This window comes from Lutra lutra, chromosome 1 (assembly GCF_902655055.1).
Source record: "Lutra lutra chromosome 1, mLutLut1.2, whole genome shotgun sequence".
Lineage (NCBI taxonomy): Eukaryota > Metazoa > Chordata > Mammalia > Carnivora > Mustelidae > Lutra > Lutra lutra.
In genome coordinates, this window is record NC_062278.1 from 122,549,435 (window position 1) to 122,566,896 (window position 17,462).

Below are 17,462 nucleotides of genomic sequence, written 5' to 3' on the forward strand. Positions count from 1 at the left end.
CTTTTTATCTTGATGAAGTCCCAGTAGTTCATTTTTGCCTTTGTTTCCCTTGCCTTTGGAGACGTTTCTAGCAAGAAGTTGCTGCGGCCGAGGTTGAAGATGTTGCTGCCTGTGTTCCCTTTTAGGATTTTGATGGATTCCTGTTTCACATTAAGGTCTTTCATCCATTTTGAGTCTATTTTTGGGAAAGGTGTAAGCGAATGGTCCAGTTCCATTCTAATGCATGTGGCTGTTCAATTTTCCCAACACCATTTGTTGAAGAACTATCTTTTTTTCATTGGATATTCTTTCCTGCTTTGTTGAAGATCAGTCAACCATAGAGTTGAGGGTCCATTCCTGGGCCTTCTATTCTGTTCCATTGATCTATGTGTCTGTTTTTGTGCCAGTACCATACTATCTTGATGATTACAGCTTTGAAATAGAGCTTGAAATCTGACATTGTGATGCCACCAGTTTTGGTCTTATTTTTCAACATTCCTTCGGCTATTTGGGGTCTTTTCTGGTTCCATACAAATTTTAGGATTATTTGTTTCAGCTCTCTGAAAAATGTTGATGGTATTTTGATAGGGATTGCATTGAAACTATAGATTGCTCTAGGTAGCATAGACATTTTAACAATACTTGTTCTTCCAATCCATGAGTATGGAACATTTTTCCATTTCTTTGTGTCTTTCTCAATTTCTTTCATGAGCTTTCTATAGTTTTCAGAGTATAGATCCTTTGCTCTTTGGTTAGGTTTTTTCCTAGGTATCTTACGGTTTTGGGCGCAATTGTAAATGGAATGACTCCTTAATTTTTTCATTCTTCTGTCTCATTGTCAGTGTATAAAAATGCAACTGATTTCTGTGCAATGATTTTATATCCTGCCACTTTGCTGAATTCCTGTATGAGTTCTGCCAATTTTTGGGTGGAGTCTTCTGGGTTTCTTCTTGTCGTCTGCAAAGAGTGAGCGTTTGACTTCTTCTTTGCCGATTTGGATGCCTTTAATTTCTTTTTGTTGTCTGATTGCTGAGGCTAGGACTTTCAGGGCTATGTTGAACAGCAGTAGTGATAGCAGACATCTCTGTCATGTTCCTGACCTTAGGGGACAAAATCTCAGTTTTTGCCAAATGAGAATGATATTTGCTATAAGCTTTTCATAAATGGCTTTTATGCTATTAAGGTATTTTCCCTCTGTCCTTCCACTGTGTAGGGTTTTAATCAAGAAAGGATGCTGTACTTTGTCAAATGCTTTTTCTGCATCTCTTGAGAGGATCATATGGTTCTTGTCCTTTCTTTTATTTATGTATTGTATCACATTGATTTGTGGATGTTGAACCACTCTTGCAGCCCAGGAATAAATCCCACTTCCTTGTGGTGAATAATCCTTTTAATGTACTGTTGGGTCCTATTGGCTAGTATTTTGGTGAGAATTTTTGCATCCGTCTTCATCAGGGATATTGGTCTGTAATTCTTCATTTTGGTGGGGTCTTTGTCTGGTTTTGGGATCAAGGTAATGCTGGCCTCATAGAGTTTGGAAGTTTTCCTTCCATTTCTATTTTTTTTAAACATTTTCAGAAGAATAGGTATTAATTCTTCTTTAAATGTTTGGTGGAGGGGCGCCTGGGTGGCTCAGTGGGTTAAGCTGCTGCCTTCGGCTCAGGTCATGATCTCAGGGTCCTGGGATCAAGTCCCACATCGGGCTCTCTGCTCAGCAAGAAGCCTGCTTCCCTCTCTCTCTCTCTCTCTGCCTTCCTCTCCGTCTACTTGTGATCTCTCTCTGTCAAATAAATAAATAAAATCTTTAAAAAAAAAAAATGTTTGGTGGAGGGGCGCTTGGGTGGGTCAGTCATTGTGTCTGCCTTGGCTCAGGTCATGATCCCAGGGTAATGGGATCAAGCCCCGCATGGAGCTCCCTGCTCAGCAGGAAGCCTGCTTCTCCCTCTCTCACTCCACTGCTTGTGTTCCCTCTCTCACTGTGTCTCTCTTTGTCAAATAAATGAATAAAATCTTTAAAAATAAATAAGTGAATGAATGAATGAATGTTTGGTGGAATTCCCCCTGGGAAGCCATCCAGCCCCAGACTCTTGTTTATTGGGAGTTGTTGTTGTTGTTGTTTAAGATTTTATTTATTTATTTGACAGACACAGCAAGAGAGAGAACACAAGCAGGGGGAGTGGGAGAGGGAGAAACAGGCTCCCCGCTGAGCAGAGAACCCGATTCGGGGCTTGATCCCAGGACCCTGGAATTATGACCTGAGCTGAAGGCAGATGCTTAACAACTGAGCCACCCAGGCGTCCCTGTTGGGAGATTTTTTATTACTGCTTCAAATTCCATAGTTTGCAGTCCCTAGGAATGCATCCATTTCTTCCAGATTGTCTAGTTTGTTGCCATTTGTTGCTCATAATATGTTTACAGTTGTTTGTATTTCTTCAGTGTTGGTTGTGATCTCTCCTCTTTCATTCATGATTTTTATTTATTTGGGTCCTTTCTTTTTTTTGTTACGTCTGACTAGGGGGTTATCAGTTTTACTAATTCTTTCAAAGAACCAGCTCCTACTTTTGTTGATCTGTTCTACTGTTTTGGTTTCTATTTCATTGATTTCTCCTCTAATCTTTATTATTTTTCTTCTTCTGCTGGATTTAGGCCTTACTTGCTGTTCTTTCTCCAGGTTTTTTTAGTTGTAAGGTTAGTTTGTATAGTTGAGACCTTTCTTATTTCTTGAGAAAGGCTTGTATCACTATATATTTCCTTCTTAGGACCACCTTTGCTGCATCCTAAAGATTTTGAAGTTGTGTTTTCATTATCATTCATTTCCATGAATTTTTAAAAATTCTTATTTAATTTCCTTGTTGACCCATTCATTCTTTAGTAGGATGCTCTTTTGAGTCCTTTCCAACTTTCCTCTTGTGATTGAGTTCTAGTTTCAAAGCACTATGGTCTAAAAATATGCAGGGAATGATCCCAGTCTTTGGTACTGGTTGAGACCTGATTTGTGACCCAGGATGTTATCTATTCTGGAGAATGTTTCATGTACACTTGAGAAGAATATGTGTTCTGTTGCTTTAGGATGGAATGTTCTGAATATATCTGTGAAGTCCCTCTGGTCCAGTGTGTCATTCAAAGCCCTTATTTCCTGGTTGGTCTTCTGCTTAGATGATATGTCCATTGTAGTTAAGGGGGTTTTAAAGTCCCCAACTATTATTTATTATTGTATTATTATCGATGTGCTTCTTTAATTTTATTATTAATTGGCTTATATAATTGGCTCCTCCCATGTTAGGGGCATAAATACGTATAATTGGTAATTTTCTTGTTGAATAGACCCTTTAATTAATGTTTTTCCTCATCTCTTTTTACAGCCTTTGGGGTTTTTTGGTTTTTTTTTAAGATTTTATTTATTTATTTGAGAGAGAGAGAGCATGAGAGTAGAGAGGTCAGCAGGAGAAGCAGACTCCCTGCCGAGCAAGGAGCCTGATGTGGGACTTGATGTGGGACTCGATCCCGGGACTCCAGTATCATGACCTGAGCCAAAGGCAGTTGCCTAACCAACTGAGCCACCCAGGCGCCCCCAGCCTTTGGGTTTTTTATATTATTTTTTTATTATGTTGTGTTAGTCACCATACTAGTCATCATTAGTTTTTGATGTAGTGTTCCATGATTCATGGTTTGCATATAATACCCCGTGCCCCATGCAATACATGCCCTCCTTAATACCCATCACCAGGCTCACCCATCTCCCCACCTCTTCCCCTTTCTATTACCTGTAAAGTGACTGTTACTGTATTTGTCTCTGTTCCTTTCTGATCTATGTTAATTTTGGGCTCTTTCCTTAGAGGATCCCTTTTAATAGTTCTTGTAGGGCTGGTTTGGTGGTCACAAATTCTTTAAGTTTCTGTTCGTCCTGGAAGATTTTTTATCTGTCCTTCTATTTTGAATAACATCCTAGCTGGATAAAGTATTCTTGGCTGCATATTTTTCTCTTTTAGCTCCCTGAATATATCATGCCAGTCCTTTTTGGCCTGCTGGGTCTCTGTGGACAGGTCTGCTGCCCATCTAATGTTTCTCCCTTGTAGGTTACAGATCTTTTGCCCCTATCTGCTTTCAGGATTTTCTCTTTGTCTCTGAGATTTGTAAGTTACACTAGTATTTGTCAGGGTGTTGACCTGTTTTTATTGATTTTGAGGGGCGTTCTCTCTGCCTCCTGGACTTTGATGCTTGCTCCCTTCCTGAGATTGGGAAGTTCTCCACTATAATTTGCTCCAATATGCCTTCTGCCTCTGTCTCTCTTTCCTCTTCTTCTGGGTCCCCAGTTATTCTAATACTGTTTCACTTTATGGCATCACTTATCTCTCGAATTCTCCCTTCTTGATCCAGTAGTGGTTTATCTCTCTTTTTCTCAGCTTTTTTATTCTCTATCATTTGGCCTTCTATATCACTAATTCTCACTTCTGCCTCATTTATCCTAGCAGTTAGAACCTCCATTTTTTATTGCATCTCATTAATAGCCTTTTTGATTTCAACTTGGTTAGATTTTAGTTCTTTTATTTCTCCAGAAAGGGATTCTCTAGTGATTCCTATGCTTTTTGCTCTTTTTCTGTCTTCTATGCTTTTTTCAAGCCTAGCTAGTATCTTTATAATCATTATTCTGAACTCTAGTTCTGACATATTACTTAATGTCCATACTGATTAGGTCCCTGGCAGTCAGTACTGCCTCTAATTCTTTTTTTTTTTTTTTGAGGTGAATTTTTCTGTCTTGTCATTCTGTCCAGAGAAGAACAGATGAACAAGAGAACAGAATACTAAAATGGCAACAATAACCCCAGAAAAATATACACTAAACAAATCAGAAGAGACCCAAAACCAGGAGGAAAAAAAAGAATATAATTAGACATGTGAGCAGAATAGAGCAATACACTGGATTCTGTGTGTATTTTGGTCTCTTTTTTAGAAAGCTAGATCCCCCTCTGCCTGCCATTCTGTCTGCCTGTGCTTGCTCTCTCTCCCTCTCTCTCTCTGACAAATAAATAAATAAAATCTTTAAAAAAAAAAAAAAAAAAAAAAAAAAAAAAAAAAAAGAAAGCTAGATCCCAAAATTGTAAAGAAGAAAATCTTCTACATGTACAAAAATAAAATTAACTGCAGTGAAACGATAGAATGTAATGTAAAAATGGAAATTAAAAGACAAGAAAAAGCAAAAGAGGGAAAAAAAAACCCAAGAACAACAACAAAAAAAAAAAAAAAAAAAAAGGAAGGGATATAAATAAACAGGTGAACAGAACATAGCAATGCACTATCTCCTGAGTATCTTTTGGTCAGTTTGTTAGAAGAAACTACATCTCAAAATTGTGAAGAAAGAAAAACTTACATATACAAAAATAAAACTAAGTACATTGAAAGGATAGAATGTAAAAAACAAAATAATGGAAGAAAAAAAACAAAAAAGAGAATATGATCAGATCTATGTGCATAGAACAGAGTCGTATACAAGATTTTGGGTATATTTTGGTCTGTTAGAAGAAACTGCATCCCAAAAATTGTAAAGAAAGAAAAAAAGTGTGTGTGTATATATATGTGATGATCAAATACAATGAAGGGATAGAATATAACTGTAAAAATGAAAATAAAGATGTAAAAAAAGAGTTGATAAAGTAAGAAATTGGTTGAAAAAGGAAAGGAAAAAAATTAAAGTTGAAAGACTAAGAATCATGGGGAAAAAAATCATGCATTCTATATGCTGTATTCCCCTAGGGCTGGAGTTTTGCAATTCTCATTGATCTGGAAACTTGGTCTTGGCTGGATGTTCTTGCTGATCTTCTGGGGGAGGGGCCTATTGCATTGATTCTGAAGTGTCTTTTCCCCAGGTGGAATTGCACCATCCTTGGTGGGGGCCAGGCTAAGTTACCTGCTCCAGTTTGCTCTATGTGCCTTTTATTTCCTGAAGGCTTTTGGTACAGCTTTCGAAGATGAGAATGAAAATGACAACCTTCTAGTCTCTGGCCCCAGAGCCAGAGCTCTGGGCCCAACCTCTCAGAGAACCCTCAGATAAAGCAATCAGTCACTCCTGTCCCCCTGGCCTTCATCCGCAATCCCAGCCTGTGACCGAGTGTTTCTCTCTCAGGCACACAGCCCTGTTTGGAGTCTCCAAACCCTGTGGACTCCTTCCTCCTGGGTGAGGAAGGTGGGGTCTTGCTAGTTCTGCTTGTTGGGCATCTGCTCAGAGAGCAGTCGCCTAACTATGCCATAGATCAAGGTTATGGCAGCCCTGAGCTGAGAGCCCACAAGTGGGCTCACTCTGCAGCCACCTTCCCTATCCTGATCCCTGGGAGCTCTGCCACACTCAGGCACCTCCAGTCTTCCTGTGACCTTGAGGGTCCTGAGACCACACTGTCCCAGCTAGGGTTCCACCCCCACTTAGCCACCTGAGCAACATCCCTCACTGGAGCAGACTTCTGAAAGTTCCAATTTTTGTGTTCTGCTGCTCTATCACTTGCTGGTAGCCAGCTGACGGAGGCTCCCTTCCCTCCCCCCTCCCCCCACAGTTAATCTTCCCATGTATCGCCTGGGATTCACTTTTCCACACCTCCTACCTTGCAGAAAGGGTCGCTTTTCTATTTGTAGAGTTGCAGCTCTTCTTTTCTTAGATCTCCGGTTGAATTCGCAGGTGTTCAGAATGATTTAATAGCTATCTTGCTGAATTCCTGGGACCAGATGAAATTAAAGTCTCCTGCTCCTGCACCATCTTGGACTCCTGCCCCCCCCCCCATTTATCTTTTCTTCTAAGAGTTTTATAGTTTTAACTATTACATTTTGGGTTTTGATCCATTTTGATTTATTTTTTTTTATTTGACATAAGGAAGTGTTCTAACTCTATTCTTTTGTATGCAACTATCCAGTTGTCCCAGCACCATTTATTGAAAAGACAGTTATTTTTCCATTGAATTGTCTTGACATCCTTGTTGAAAATCAAGTAACTATAAATGTAAGGATTTATTTCTAGACTGAACTCTATTCCATTGGGCTACATGTCCATGCATTTATTTTTCTTTCATTCATTCTACAAAGATTTATTGAGTATCTTTATATGCCAAGCATTGCTTGACATGTCCATGTTACTTGCTTTTGGGAGCTTAACTGTTCCTTTTTGAAGCCCAAGCCTTCTTCAAGAAACACATTCTAATAGGATCTTGCATCTCTTTTTCTTAATGAGATATGAAGTGATTTCCTTTCATAGCCATACCCATAGAGACAATTTTATCTCTGATTTGTACACAGTCTTTTGGCAGTTTGTTTCTCTGTTTAATAAATGTTCAGAAGTCTGAGTGTGGTTTAGAAGGCTTAGAGGAATGAAAATTGGTCTGGGATAGTCCAGTGGATGTATTGAAGATGAGGTTAGTATTAGAGTGGTAGGAAGATCTGCCACCACGATGAGGGCTCCTGGCAGGTTTGGAATGGCCCACATGCAACTTGAAATGTCCAGGGAGTTGGTAAGTGTAATTGCTGCCAGCAGGAAGGCCAGAGAGAAACCACAGAGAAGTGAGGGTAAAGGAGCCTGCTGGTTTGGGTACCCATAATTCTGCTTCCTGATTTTACTTTAGGAGCCGTTCCCTACAAGTATAAAGTTACAACAAGAAAATGACACTTACAGATAATGGCTTATTGCTGGGTTTAAGATGACCTAAAGGGGGCAAGAATTTTTTGTAATGGTGGTGGCTCGTGTCTTCATAGGGGTTGTGATTGTAGAAATTGAAAGGAGAAGCCAAAGAAATTTAAAGTTAGCAGAACTTAATGATTTCCAAAAACTAATGATTCCAGTGTTATGACTTCTGGACATTGGAAGGATAATTCTACCAGTGCTTATTTAATGAACAAGGTGAGAATGGTTTAATAAAGATAATAAACTTTGATTATCGTATGCTTATTGGCAAAATATTCGAGTGGATTTTAAAAGATAATTTAAACATTAGATAATACCTTGATATATAGTATAGATAATACATATGAAATGTAGGAGTTGCTTATGTTCATTAGATACAAATACAGTTGATTTCCCTTCTATAGGTGTCTGTTCATTTTTGAAACCCATATTATAAAATGACCTTTCAGTGTCTAATTTTAGAGGTTAAGCAATGGTTTTGTTTTCTCTATATGATAAATGTAAAATATATTGCACTTGGCCAGTGATTTTGAAAGGCTTAAGAAGGGTACCTAGATTCCATGGTATGCTGTTGCCATTAACAATATTGTTCTGGGGGCACCTGGGTGGCTCAGTGGGTTAAAGCCTCTGTCTTCGGCTCAGGTCATGATCTCAGGGTCCTGGGATCGAGTCCCGCGTCAGGCTCTCTGCTCAGCGTGGAGCCTGCTTCCTCCTCTCTCTCTGCCTGCCTCTCTGCCTACTTGTGATCTCTCTCTCTCTGTCAAATAAATAAATAAAATCTTTAAAAAAATATATTGTTCTGGGGGTGGGGGGAGGCAATATTAGTGTTCTGGAGGGGGAAAGTTGGGGTTTTGGGTTGTCTTTTATTTTTTTTAGATTTTATTTATTTGTCAGAGAGAGAGAGCGCGCACAAGCAGGAGGAGCAGCAGGCAGAGAGAGAAGCAGGCTCCCCACTGAGCAAGGAGCCTGATGCAGAACTCGATCCCAGGACCCTGGGATCATAACTAAGCCAAAGCTAGATGCTTAACTGGCTGAGCCACCCAGGCATCCCTGGAGGAAAAAAGGTTTTAATATTGACTGTACTGAAAGACATTTTATATAAAGTTTCAGTTGCTCAAGATGGTTTTATATCTTAACATTAAAATTAAATGTTTCAGGGACGCCTGGGTGGCTCAGTTGGTTGAGCAGCTGCCTTCGGCTCAGGTCATGATCCCAGCGTCCTGGGATCAAGTCCCGCATCGGGCTCCTTGCTCATCAGGGAGCCTGCTTCTCCCTCTGCCTCTGCCTGCCATTCTGTCTGCCTGTGCTCGCTCTCTCTCCCTCTCTCTCTCTGACAAATAAATAAATAAAATCTTAAAAAAAAAAAACTAAAAAAAAAAACAAAATTAAATGTTTCAGAAAATGTATTACATGTTGAAACTTAATACAATATATATTTGTTTACCCATCCTAAAATTTCTTTCAGGAATCGTTCCATCTTCTGTTGTCCTGACTTCCTTCCAGGTGATGTCAAGAGTTTTTCTGATATGGGCAGTAACACATAGTGTCAAAGAGGTGAGTGTTTACATAGGCTAAAAGAAAGTAATACCAACAATACTAGTCAATGCTAGTCAACATTTCTGTTTCATGTGTGTGTTAGGGCTACAGATTGGAACTCTAGGTCATCAGTGTAGCCCAACTGAAATGCATATTCGCTATGAGAGTTGGATTACTGGTGGGAAATGTACCCCAAATATGCAGTGTTGTTAAAGAGAAGACTGGTTAAATGATAACGTCCTGCAGGCTTAGTTCCCATAGAGATTTGGACAATATGGATGTGATCTGCACTTCAGTTATATTTTTGGGGTATCTTGTTTGTTTCAGCATACTAAACTGGACATCTGCATCCTTATAGTGGAACTGTTGGGGGGTTTTAATTCAGTCCGGAGCAATCCTCTTTATAGGACCAGGAGAAACAAACTTGTTTCCACCACACCCACCAGGAATTCTCAAACGTACTGACTCTAGTGGTTCTGGAAGGGAAGTGCTCTGCAGGGGGCGTGGGGTGGTACGTACCCCCAGCAGGCCCAAGGATACTGGGAGAAAGCCAGCAGTACGATCAGTGTGAATCGACAACCAAGCTTCATTTCCCAGTATGGAGAAGGAGATTGTTTTCCTGTATGTTTTTTGCTTTTTAAAAGTCATTTATTTCTTGTTAATGTCACCTTGAGGTAGAGTACCTGTAGCCACCAGGAGGATTCATTTTTCAGTTTTTCTGTCCCAGACACCAGCAGTATTAGAATCTGTGGGGCTCATGAAATGTGCTTATCCATTGGCATTATTCTAATGTTTTCTTTGTCTTCTATTCTCCCAAAACCTCTGTCAAAACATTTTGTTTTTCAGGATTTATTTTGACAGTTTCATTTGAATTTCAGTGAGGTTTTTCTTTTAACTTTTTATTGGCATGTGATATACAAACAGAAGAATGCATGTGGGTAATCAGTTTTTAACCAAAGCTGATTAAGCTATTATTTTTGTTACATTCATATGAAATTTGCTGAAGCAAAGGCGTTTTTTAAACTTCTCTCACTTCTCTAAGATATCTAAACTTTATATGCAAGAAGAATGTGAAAACAGTAATGTACTTTTAAAAAATTTTATTTTGATTCCAGTGTAGTATAGTTAACATACAGTATTATATTAGTTTCAAGTATACAATAATATAGTGATTCAACAATTCTGTACATTACTCAGTGTTCATCCTGATGAGTGTGTTCTTAATCCCCTTCACCTCTTTCACCCATCCCTTCTCTGATAACCATCTGTTCATCCGTTCGCTACAGTTAAGACTCTGTTTTTTGGTTTGTCCCTTTTTCCTTTGTTCATTTAATCACATACTTTTTAAAAAGTGAGCTCATTTCTTTAAGGAATAAAGTTTTTTTAAAAAGACACATAAATCCTTTTAGAAATGTTTTTTATTTAAATTCAATTTAGTTAATGTATAGCATATTATAAGTTTCAAAGGTAGAATTTAGTGATTCGTCAGCTGCATATAAGGAGACTGCTCGTTACATTAAATGCCCTCCTTAATGCCCATCACCGAATTATCCCATATCCCCACCCACTGCCCCTCCAGCAATCCTCAGTATGTTTCCTATAGTCTATAGGTCTATATAGTCCTACAGTCCTACAGTCTATAGCCCTGTAGTCTCTTATGGTTTCCTCCCTCTCTGGTTTTTGTTTTATTTTATTTTTCCTTCCCTTCCCCTATGTTCATCTGTTTTGTTTCTTTAATTCCACATATGAGTGAAATCATGTGGTATTTGTCTTCTCTGACATACTTTGCTTAGCATAATACCCTCTAGTTCCATCCATATTGTTGCCCATGGCAAGGTTTTTTTCTTTTTTTCTTTTTTTCTTTTTTTTTTTTTTTTTTTGTGGCTGAGTAATATTCATTCATATATATATATATATATATATATATATATATATATATATATATGTCATATCTTCTTTTTCCATTCATCTGTTGATAGACATCTGGTCTCTTTCCATAGTTTGGCTATTGTGGACATTGCTGCTATAAACACGGAGATGTATGTGCCCCTTCGCATCACTATTTTTGTATCCTTTGGATAAATACCCAGTAATGCAATTGCTGGGTCGTAGGGTAGCCCTATTTTCAACTTTATGAGGAATCACCATACTGTTTTCCAGAGTGACTGCACCCATTTGCATTCCCAGCAACAGTGTAAGAGTGTTCCCCTTTCTCCACATCCTTGCCAACATCTGTCATTCCTGACTTAATAATTTTAGCCATTCTTACTGTTGTGAGGTGGTATCTCATAGTGGTTTTAATTTGTGTTTCCCTGATGCTGAGTGATATGGAGCATTTTCTCATGTGCTGTTGGCCATTTGTATATCTTCTTTGAAAAAAATGTCTGTGTCTTCTAGGCATGTATCCTAATGAGGCGAATTGCCCTTTGTTCTCACTCTTGTTTGTTTATGGAGTAAGGGAAAGTTACTTTACTTATAATACCATGTAAGCTCTCTATTTCAAAGTTCTTTCTACAAATCATCATTTTTAACCAGTATTTCTTCCTCCCTTACTTATGTATTTACATTATTTCCTTTTTATTTTAAGTAGCAACTCATTAACTTTCCAATAGTCTCAAGTGATCTAAATTATTTTTCTGATAGGAGCTCATCTGATAGGAGTCTTAAACAGGTAATAATGTAGTTTCAGGAATTAAATGTTAGGTACATGAAGACAGTATTGTCAACTACAGGCTGTGTAATCGCTTTGCCTAAATAATTAGATATTAATTGTCCAGGTGCTAATGCTCCACTGTCAGATTATTTATGGCCTCTGATTTTTTTCTCCTCTCTTCTGCCTTAATGATCACTCTTTTCCTTTTCTCCTTCTGGCAGAGGGGGTAACAGGTAACTCTAAAATGCTTATAATTCGTTTCAAGCAGTTCTGTTTGCCATATTACTATTAGCAACATTTGCCAGGATTTCCTGAGCGATCGTTAAGACTGCTTGGCTTAAAAGCTATTAACTGTGAATTACAGACAGGTACGGGGACCTGGCCATTGTCCTCAGTAAACATACTACCTGAGAGATGCATAGATTTGACCATTTCAGATGGTTCATATATAGTGTCCTATTTGAGCTCTGCAGTAAGTTGTACACTTGTTACTTTGCATATTCCAAATTGTTTCTCGGCAACCAAACATACCCAGTTTCCACTATCATTGACATATCATTTTCTTAAGAATGTGGTGCAGTTAATTGTGTTGTCTTTCTGCCATCTCTTGGGTCCTCTTCTTTTCACATACACCCTATTAATTAGTTGACTTGCTCCTTTCTCACGTAATTAGGATTCAGTGTTTCTGCTGTTCAGGGATCATTGTTCTCTTTTCCTTGCTCCCCTTTTCTTTCATTATTTTGTTTGCAGGGTAGATCCCCTCCCAGCTCACCCCAGGTCATCGATAGCTAATGTGAAGAGCCGGTTGCTGTGGCATTTCAGAGGCCAATCTGCTGTCATCTGGTCCTCAGTCCCTGCTCTTGGCCAAATCCCATTTTTCCTGCCTTAGAGTCTCATATTAACTATAATTCACTTCGTTCTATACAACAGTACTTATGGCTTCCCTGCTACACTTCCATTCTTCTGTTTCCTGAAACATCATTGAACTATCCTTATTTCCCTTATATTCAACTCTGTTTACTTTAACAGTGGGAACCACACAACTAACACATAAAGAAATTGATGTCAGAAATAACTGCTTTAGGGGTGCCTGGGTGGCTCAGTGGGTTAAAGCCTCTGCCTTCGGCTCAGGTCATGATCCCAGGGTCCTGGGATCGAGCCCCACATTGGGCTCTCTGCTCAGCAGGGAGTCTGCTTCCTCCTCTCTCTCTGTCTGCCTCTCTGCCTACTTGTGATCTCTGTCTGTCAAATAAATAAATAAAATCTTAAAAAAAAAAAAAGAAATAACTGCTTTATAAAATACATCTCACTTTCTCATAGTAATGTTCAAATTCTTACTCTACTTTCATCCTCCGTTTGTTTTTACATCCTATTCCCCTCTAACTTGGTAAGAATTCTTCACATTCATAGCATTATATTTGGATATGGACTCTTTCTAACCCCCTTTCTCTGGATTTCTCATGTTTTTCCATGCTCATTCCCCTTGTTTTTCTGTAATTGTACGTGGTGTCCTCAGGTGGGGCCTATATACCTTTTAAGACTAGATGTTACCTTTTTTATATGTGAGATATATTTCCTTTTAACAGGCTTTATAGGACATATAGGACATGCATCTCACTGGTCATTTTAAATCTCTACCCATGGAATGTTGGTCACGTAAGTGTTGCCATGTACATCATAGAACCAGAAGGTGACCAGACAGTTTTCTATTATGATATAAAAGGACTCACCCATCTTGATTGTGTGTGATATCTTGATTGGCAGGATATTAAAGAAATAATTGTGGTCTCTTCATTGAAAAGCTTTTCTTAACTAAGCATTGCAAATAACCTCATTTTTTTCCTTCTAAAGAGCACATATGAGCAAAGTAAAGCTTCTGACAAAAGTGACAAGCTCAGGGTGGGAGGTAGGGTGTAGGAATCAGCAATTCTAGCTGACCTCTTTCCTTTCCACTTTTCCTACCTGTGTCCCAGGCTTGGACTGGCTTCTTCTCCGTCTCTTAGTCAGGATGGCCACTGCTGCTGCCACATCAGACCACTAGGGGCTTTTTTTTTTTTCCTCACACTGTATTTGAGTCTGTTCTTTGTCTCCTCATTGAGCTGAAACAAGACTGGCATTTTTTTCAAAGTGAACTACAGTGGAAAATGCTACCTTCTATCCCTCAATATAAACCCCCCTTCAAAAACACATGAGTTCATAGGGCATATATTCTTCTTTTGTTCAAAAGTAGCTAAACCGATCCCCAGATTCCTAGATACATAAATGAGCCACTGTCCCTTTTTCTGGCCCAGCCCTCTTAGAAGAAGCCATCCAAATCCTTGTTGGAGTTCTCAATTGGAGATCACCATGTTCTGAGGAGAAGTCCCTAGGCAGTAGTTGAGAAAGAAGTTGCTGGATCTCACTGTGACTTTAGCCCAAGTGCACTGAATACCATCTACAGTCTGCTAGTAATAGTTTGCATAAAATAAAGCTATACCCTGCTTGAGTGCTGAGTGCTGAGCCTTGTCTCCTTTCTTCCTCACCCTCTGCCACCAATGGAGAAAGGGATGTTTTCCTGCATTCCTGCAGAATGTTCTGTGAGTTCTCCTCATTTTACCAGTCATCTGTTTCCCATCTCTTTTTGGCATGCTGCTGGGCTTTGTGATACTTAATCTGCCATTCTTGTCAACTTCTCAGTGAGATGCTTACAAAAAGCTTGCAATCAGTGTTTAAGAAAGTAGCCTCCAGTTTTTTTTATCATTCTACTGATCTCTGTTTGATGCATTACAGTTTACAGAAGGCTTTATTACGATATATTATGATCATTCACTCTTGATAATTGTCCCTTGAGGTAGGTTGTAGCCTTCAGTTAGAGTTCAGAAGCTAGAGAAGCAAAGTGATTGTCACACATCCAGATAAGCAGAGTTGGGAATGGACTTCTGATTCCAAAGTTTTCCCTCTATATCAGAGCTTCCTTCTCACCGTTTAAGTTGTGGTATGAACATAGCCTTATTTTTGAGTGCTGACCATGCTTTCTTTATCCCATATGGAGTGGAAAACCCCCGTCTCCAGACGCAGGAACACATGTGTCTGAAGCAGTTCTAGCATGCCGCACACATGCTGAGCTAGGATTCTCAGACTGATCGTCTCTCTGTATGTGAAGTATACATATGAGCTGTGGGCTCTGGGCGCTCATCTGAGGCATGTTGTCCACTTGCTCCTATGTTGTTTCTGTGCCCGGTGGCTCTGTGATGAGTCCCTCCAATTAACTAGCCTTTCTCCTTGGAAGTTCCAAGATTGTTTTTCTATTGGGGCTTATGGATTATTTGGAATAGAATTACCCAGAAAGCTTATTTAAAAATGCACATTCCAAGTCCCACCCCACACTTGATACAGACTCTCTGGGAGTGGAGCCAGAGAAGATCATTGTGAATAAGCTCCTCAGATAATTGTATGGTCTAAGACACCGTATGTTGTGATGTAATTTTAATTGACCTTCTCTTTTCTTGATAATACTTCATATTTCTACTTAATTTACTTGAAGCCTAACCAGCTCTCACCATTCTTTTCAAGTCTAAGAATCTTAGTTTCATTCTTGAAGAATGAAAGCCTTAGGGTTCCCTCACACTGCTAGAGTAAAGGCACTGTGGAGTTTCTGGACCTTTTTCCAAAGTACAAATGCTTTTCTCAAAGCATGAGACTCATGCTCCTGTCAGAGAAAGCCTGGGAGGCCCACCTTGAAGGCAGAGGGTGATCAGAAGCCACAGCATTAAAGAAGCAACAATAACTTTCATTTGTTTGTTTTTAAGATCGAGGATAAGGAATCCAGCTGCTTCACTTTGGGGTGGGAAGAGCTCTGTCCTGGGCATGTGCTTCATAGTGCCCAGCCACAACCAGGAGGCAGATTGTTTAGGACGTCATTCCCACCTAAGGAGATACTGTATAGACACTTCTCTTCCTGGGATTTGTCAAAAAATGTCACCTTCCTTGGACAGTTTTATTATGTTCTAGGTAATTAGAACTCAGTATTCTAGAACCTGGAGGTTTAGTGCACATAACTCCTGTGAGGAGTTAATGAGTATCAACTTTGACACTTACCCTGTAGCTTAGGGCAAAATGGCTCAATGTTCTAGGCCTTGTTTTTCTCATCTATAATGCGAATATCTGTCCTGCTTATCTTGTGGAGTTTTTGTGAAGATGAAATGAGAAGGGTTACAGAGACGCGGCAGCCTTATTCAGAAATCAAGGTCTCTAGGGTGCAGCTTTTGCCGAGTAGCTTCTGAAAGCCCTTATAAAGCAGTTTCACCTCAGAAGGAATGTTCCTTCTTTCAGGGATGAACAGTTTGCTTTTTCGTCCTCTCTTTTTCTCTTCTTTTTCACTCTTGCGGAAACTAAAATACTAAGTGAAGTGACACCCTCACTCCCACACTCCTCATCCAATTCTGCTTGCATCACAGGCTTTTGCTTTTCTGTTGGTCTCACAGCATGCACGTGCCCTGTCACCTCTCGAGGTTTGGCTTTTCCATTAGTGTTTCCCGTGGCAGCACATGCTTCTCGTCCCTAATGGCCATCTGTGAACAGTGTTTTTCCCTGAGGCAGGAAGGACACCTTCTCTCCCCATCCATCAGATGAGGAGCTCAGTGCTGTGTCGGGGGCACCATGTCCCCCCTCAGGTTCTGTACTTGGACCCGAAGCCATGCCACTCTGTCTTCTGGCATGCCCTTTCCGTGGTGTTACGTCATCTTAGCAAAGGCCCTCAGGATACATTCAGCCTCTTTTGCCCCCTGGAATGTCAGATGTCTCAGATTCTCCACACAATTCCATCTATTCCCACAGTTTCTATTTTAAATATTTCTGGAGGTGGATTTGCATCACCTTCACTTTTAAAATTAGCACTTCTCCTAAAGGTAGAAAACCTCATTATTTGATCATTAATCAGACACTGTCAAACTTGAGACAAGTCCCAGACAAAGGCGGCCATAGTGTATTGCCAATTTCACAGCTGTTCCTAATGGACACTTGAAGATAGTGGTACTTTCCTCATAGCTAGGTGGTTCATTCTGCCATTGCCTGTATTTAGCATAGGGGATTTGGGCAAAATCAGATTGCCTATTTTCCCCGCAGTGTATTTCTGTCTCTTCCCAACATTTTCTTGAGCTATGTATAAAGATTTTTATTTCAAAATACTGAAAGATATTTAGATTTTTTATAAGTTCACTTCTGCCATCTCATGTTGCTTCTTTCTCCCATTGTCTTAGTGCTTTTGTAGCCCTTGAGAAACTCCATGGGGACTCATTTGTTCAAAATATAGTCTGGTGGTCCTGTTCTTTGATCATTAAGTCAGTTGTGTTAAAACAAGATACAATCAAGTATCTTAAACCATGTAAGCCAGAATTACCACCACTTCCTACAGAACATAGCCCCCTTTGTCAGTTAATCATTATTGACTAGGTACCAAGTTCAACAAAATCAGGAAATTGGTTTCATTTGTCTTTAATGTTAATCTTTTTCTCCTCTGGGCTCTCCTCCCCAGGGTGACCCTGCCCCACAGACACTCCTACACTTGAAGCTTCTCAGGACCTTTTCTTCTGCTCTCTCACCCCAAGGGCTAACTCTGACATCCACCATTCCCAGTTGTCAACTCTGGCATGAGAGGCA

General features: G+C 39.6%; 1 protein-coding gene across 1 annotated transcript in view; it reads left to right on the forward strand.

Annotated features, from left to right (window-relative positions):
* The window catches only part of HACD2 (3-hydroxyacyl-CoA dehydratase 2), a 121,973-nt gene that overhangs the window by 79,529 nt on the left and 24,982 nt on the right, over window positions 1–17,462 (forward strand). The window contains exon 4 of the mRNA XM_047735219.1: window positions 9,102–9,190. Within this exon, the coding sequence (XP_047591175.1) occupies window positions 9,102–9,190 (89 nt within the window). The remainder of the gene's footprint in view (window positions 1–9,101; window positions 9,191–17,462) is intronic.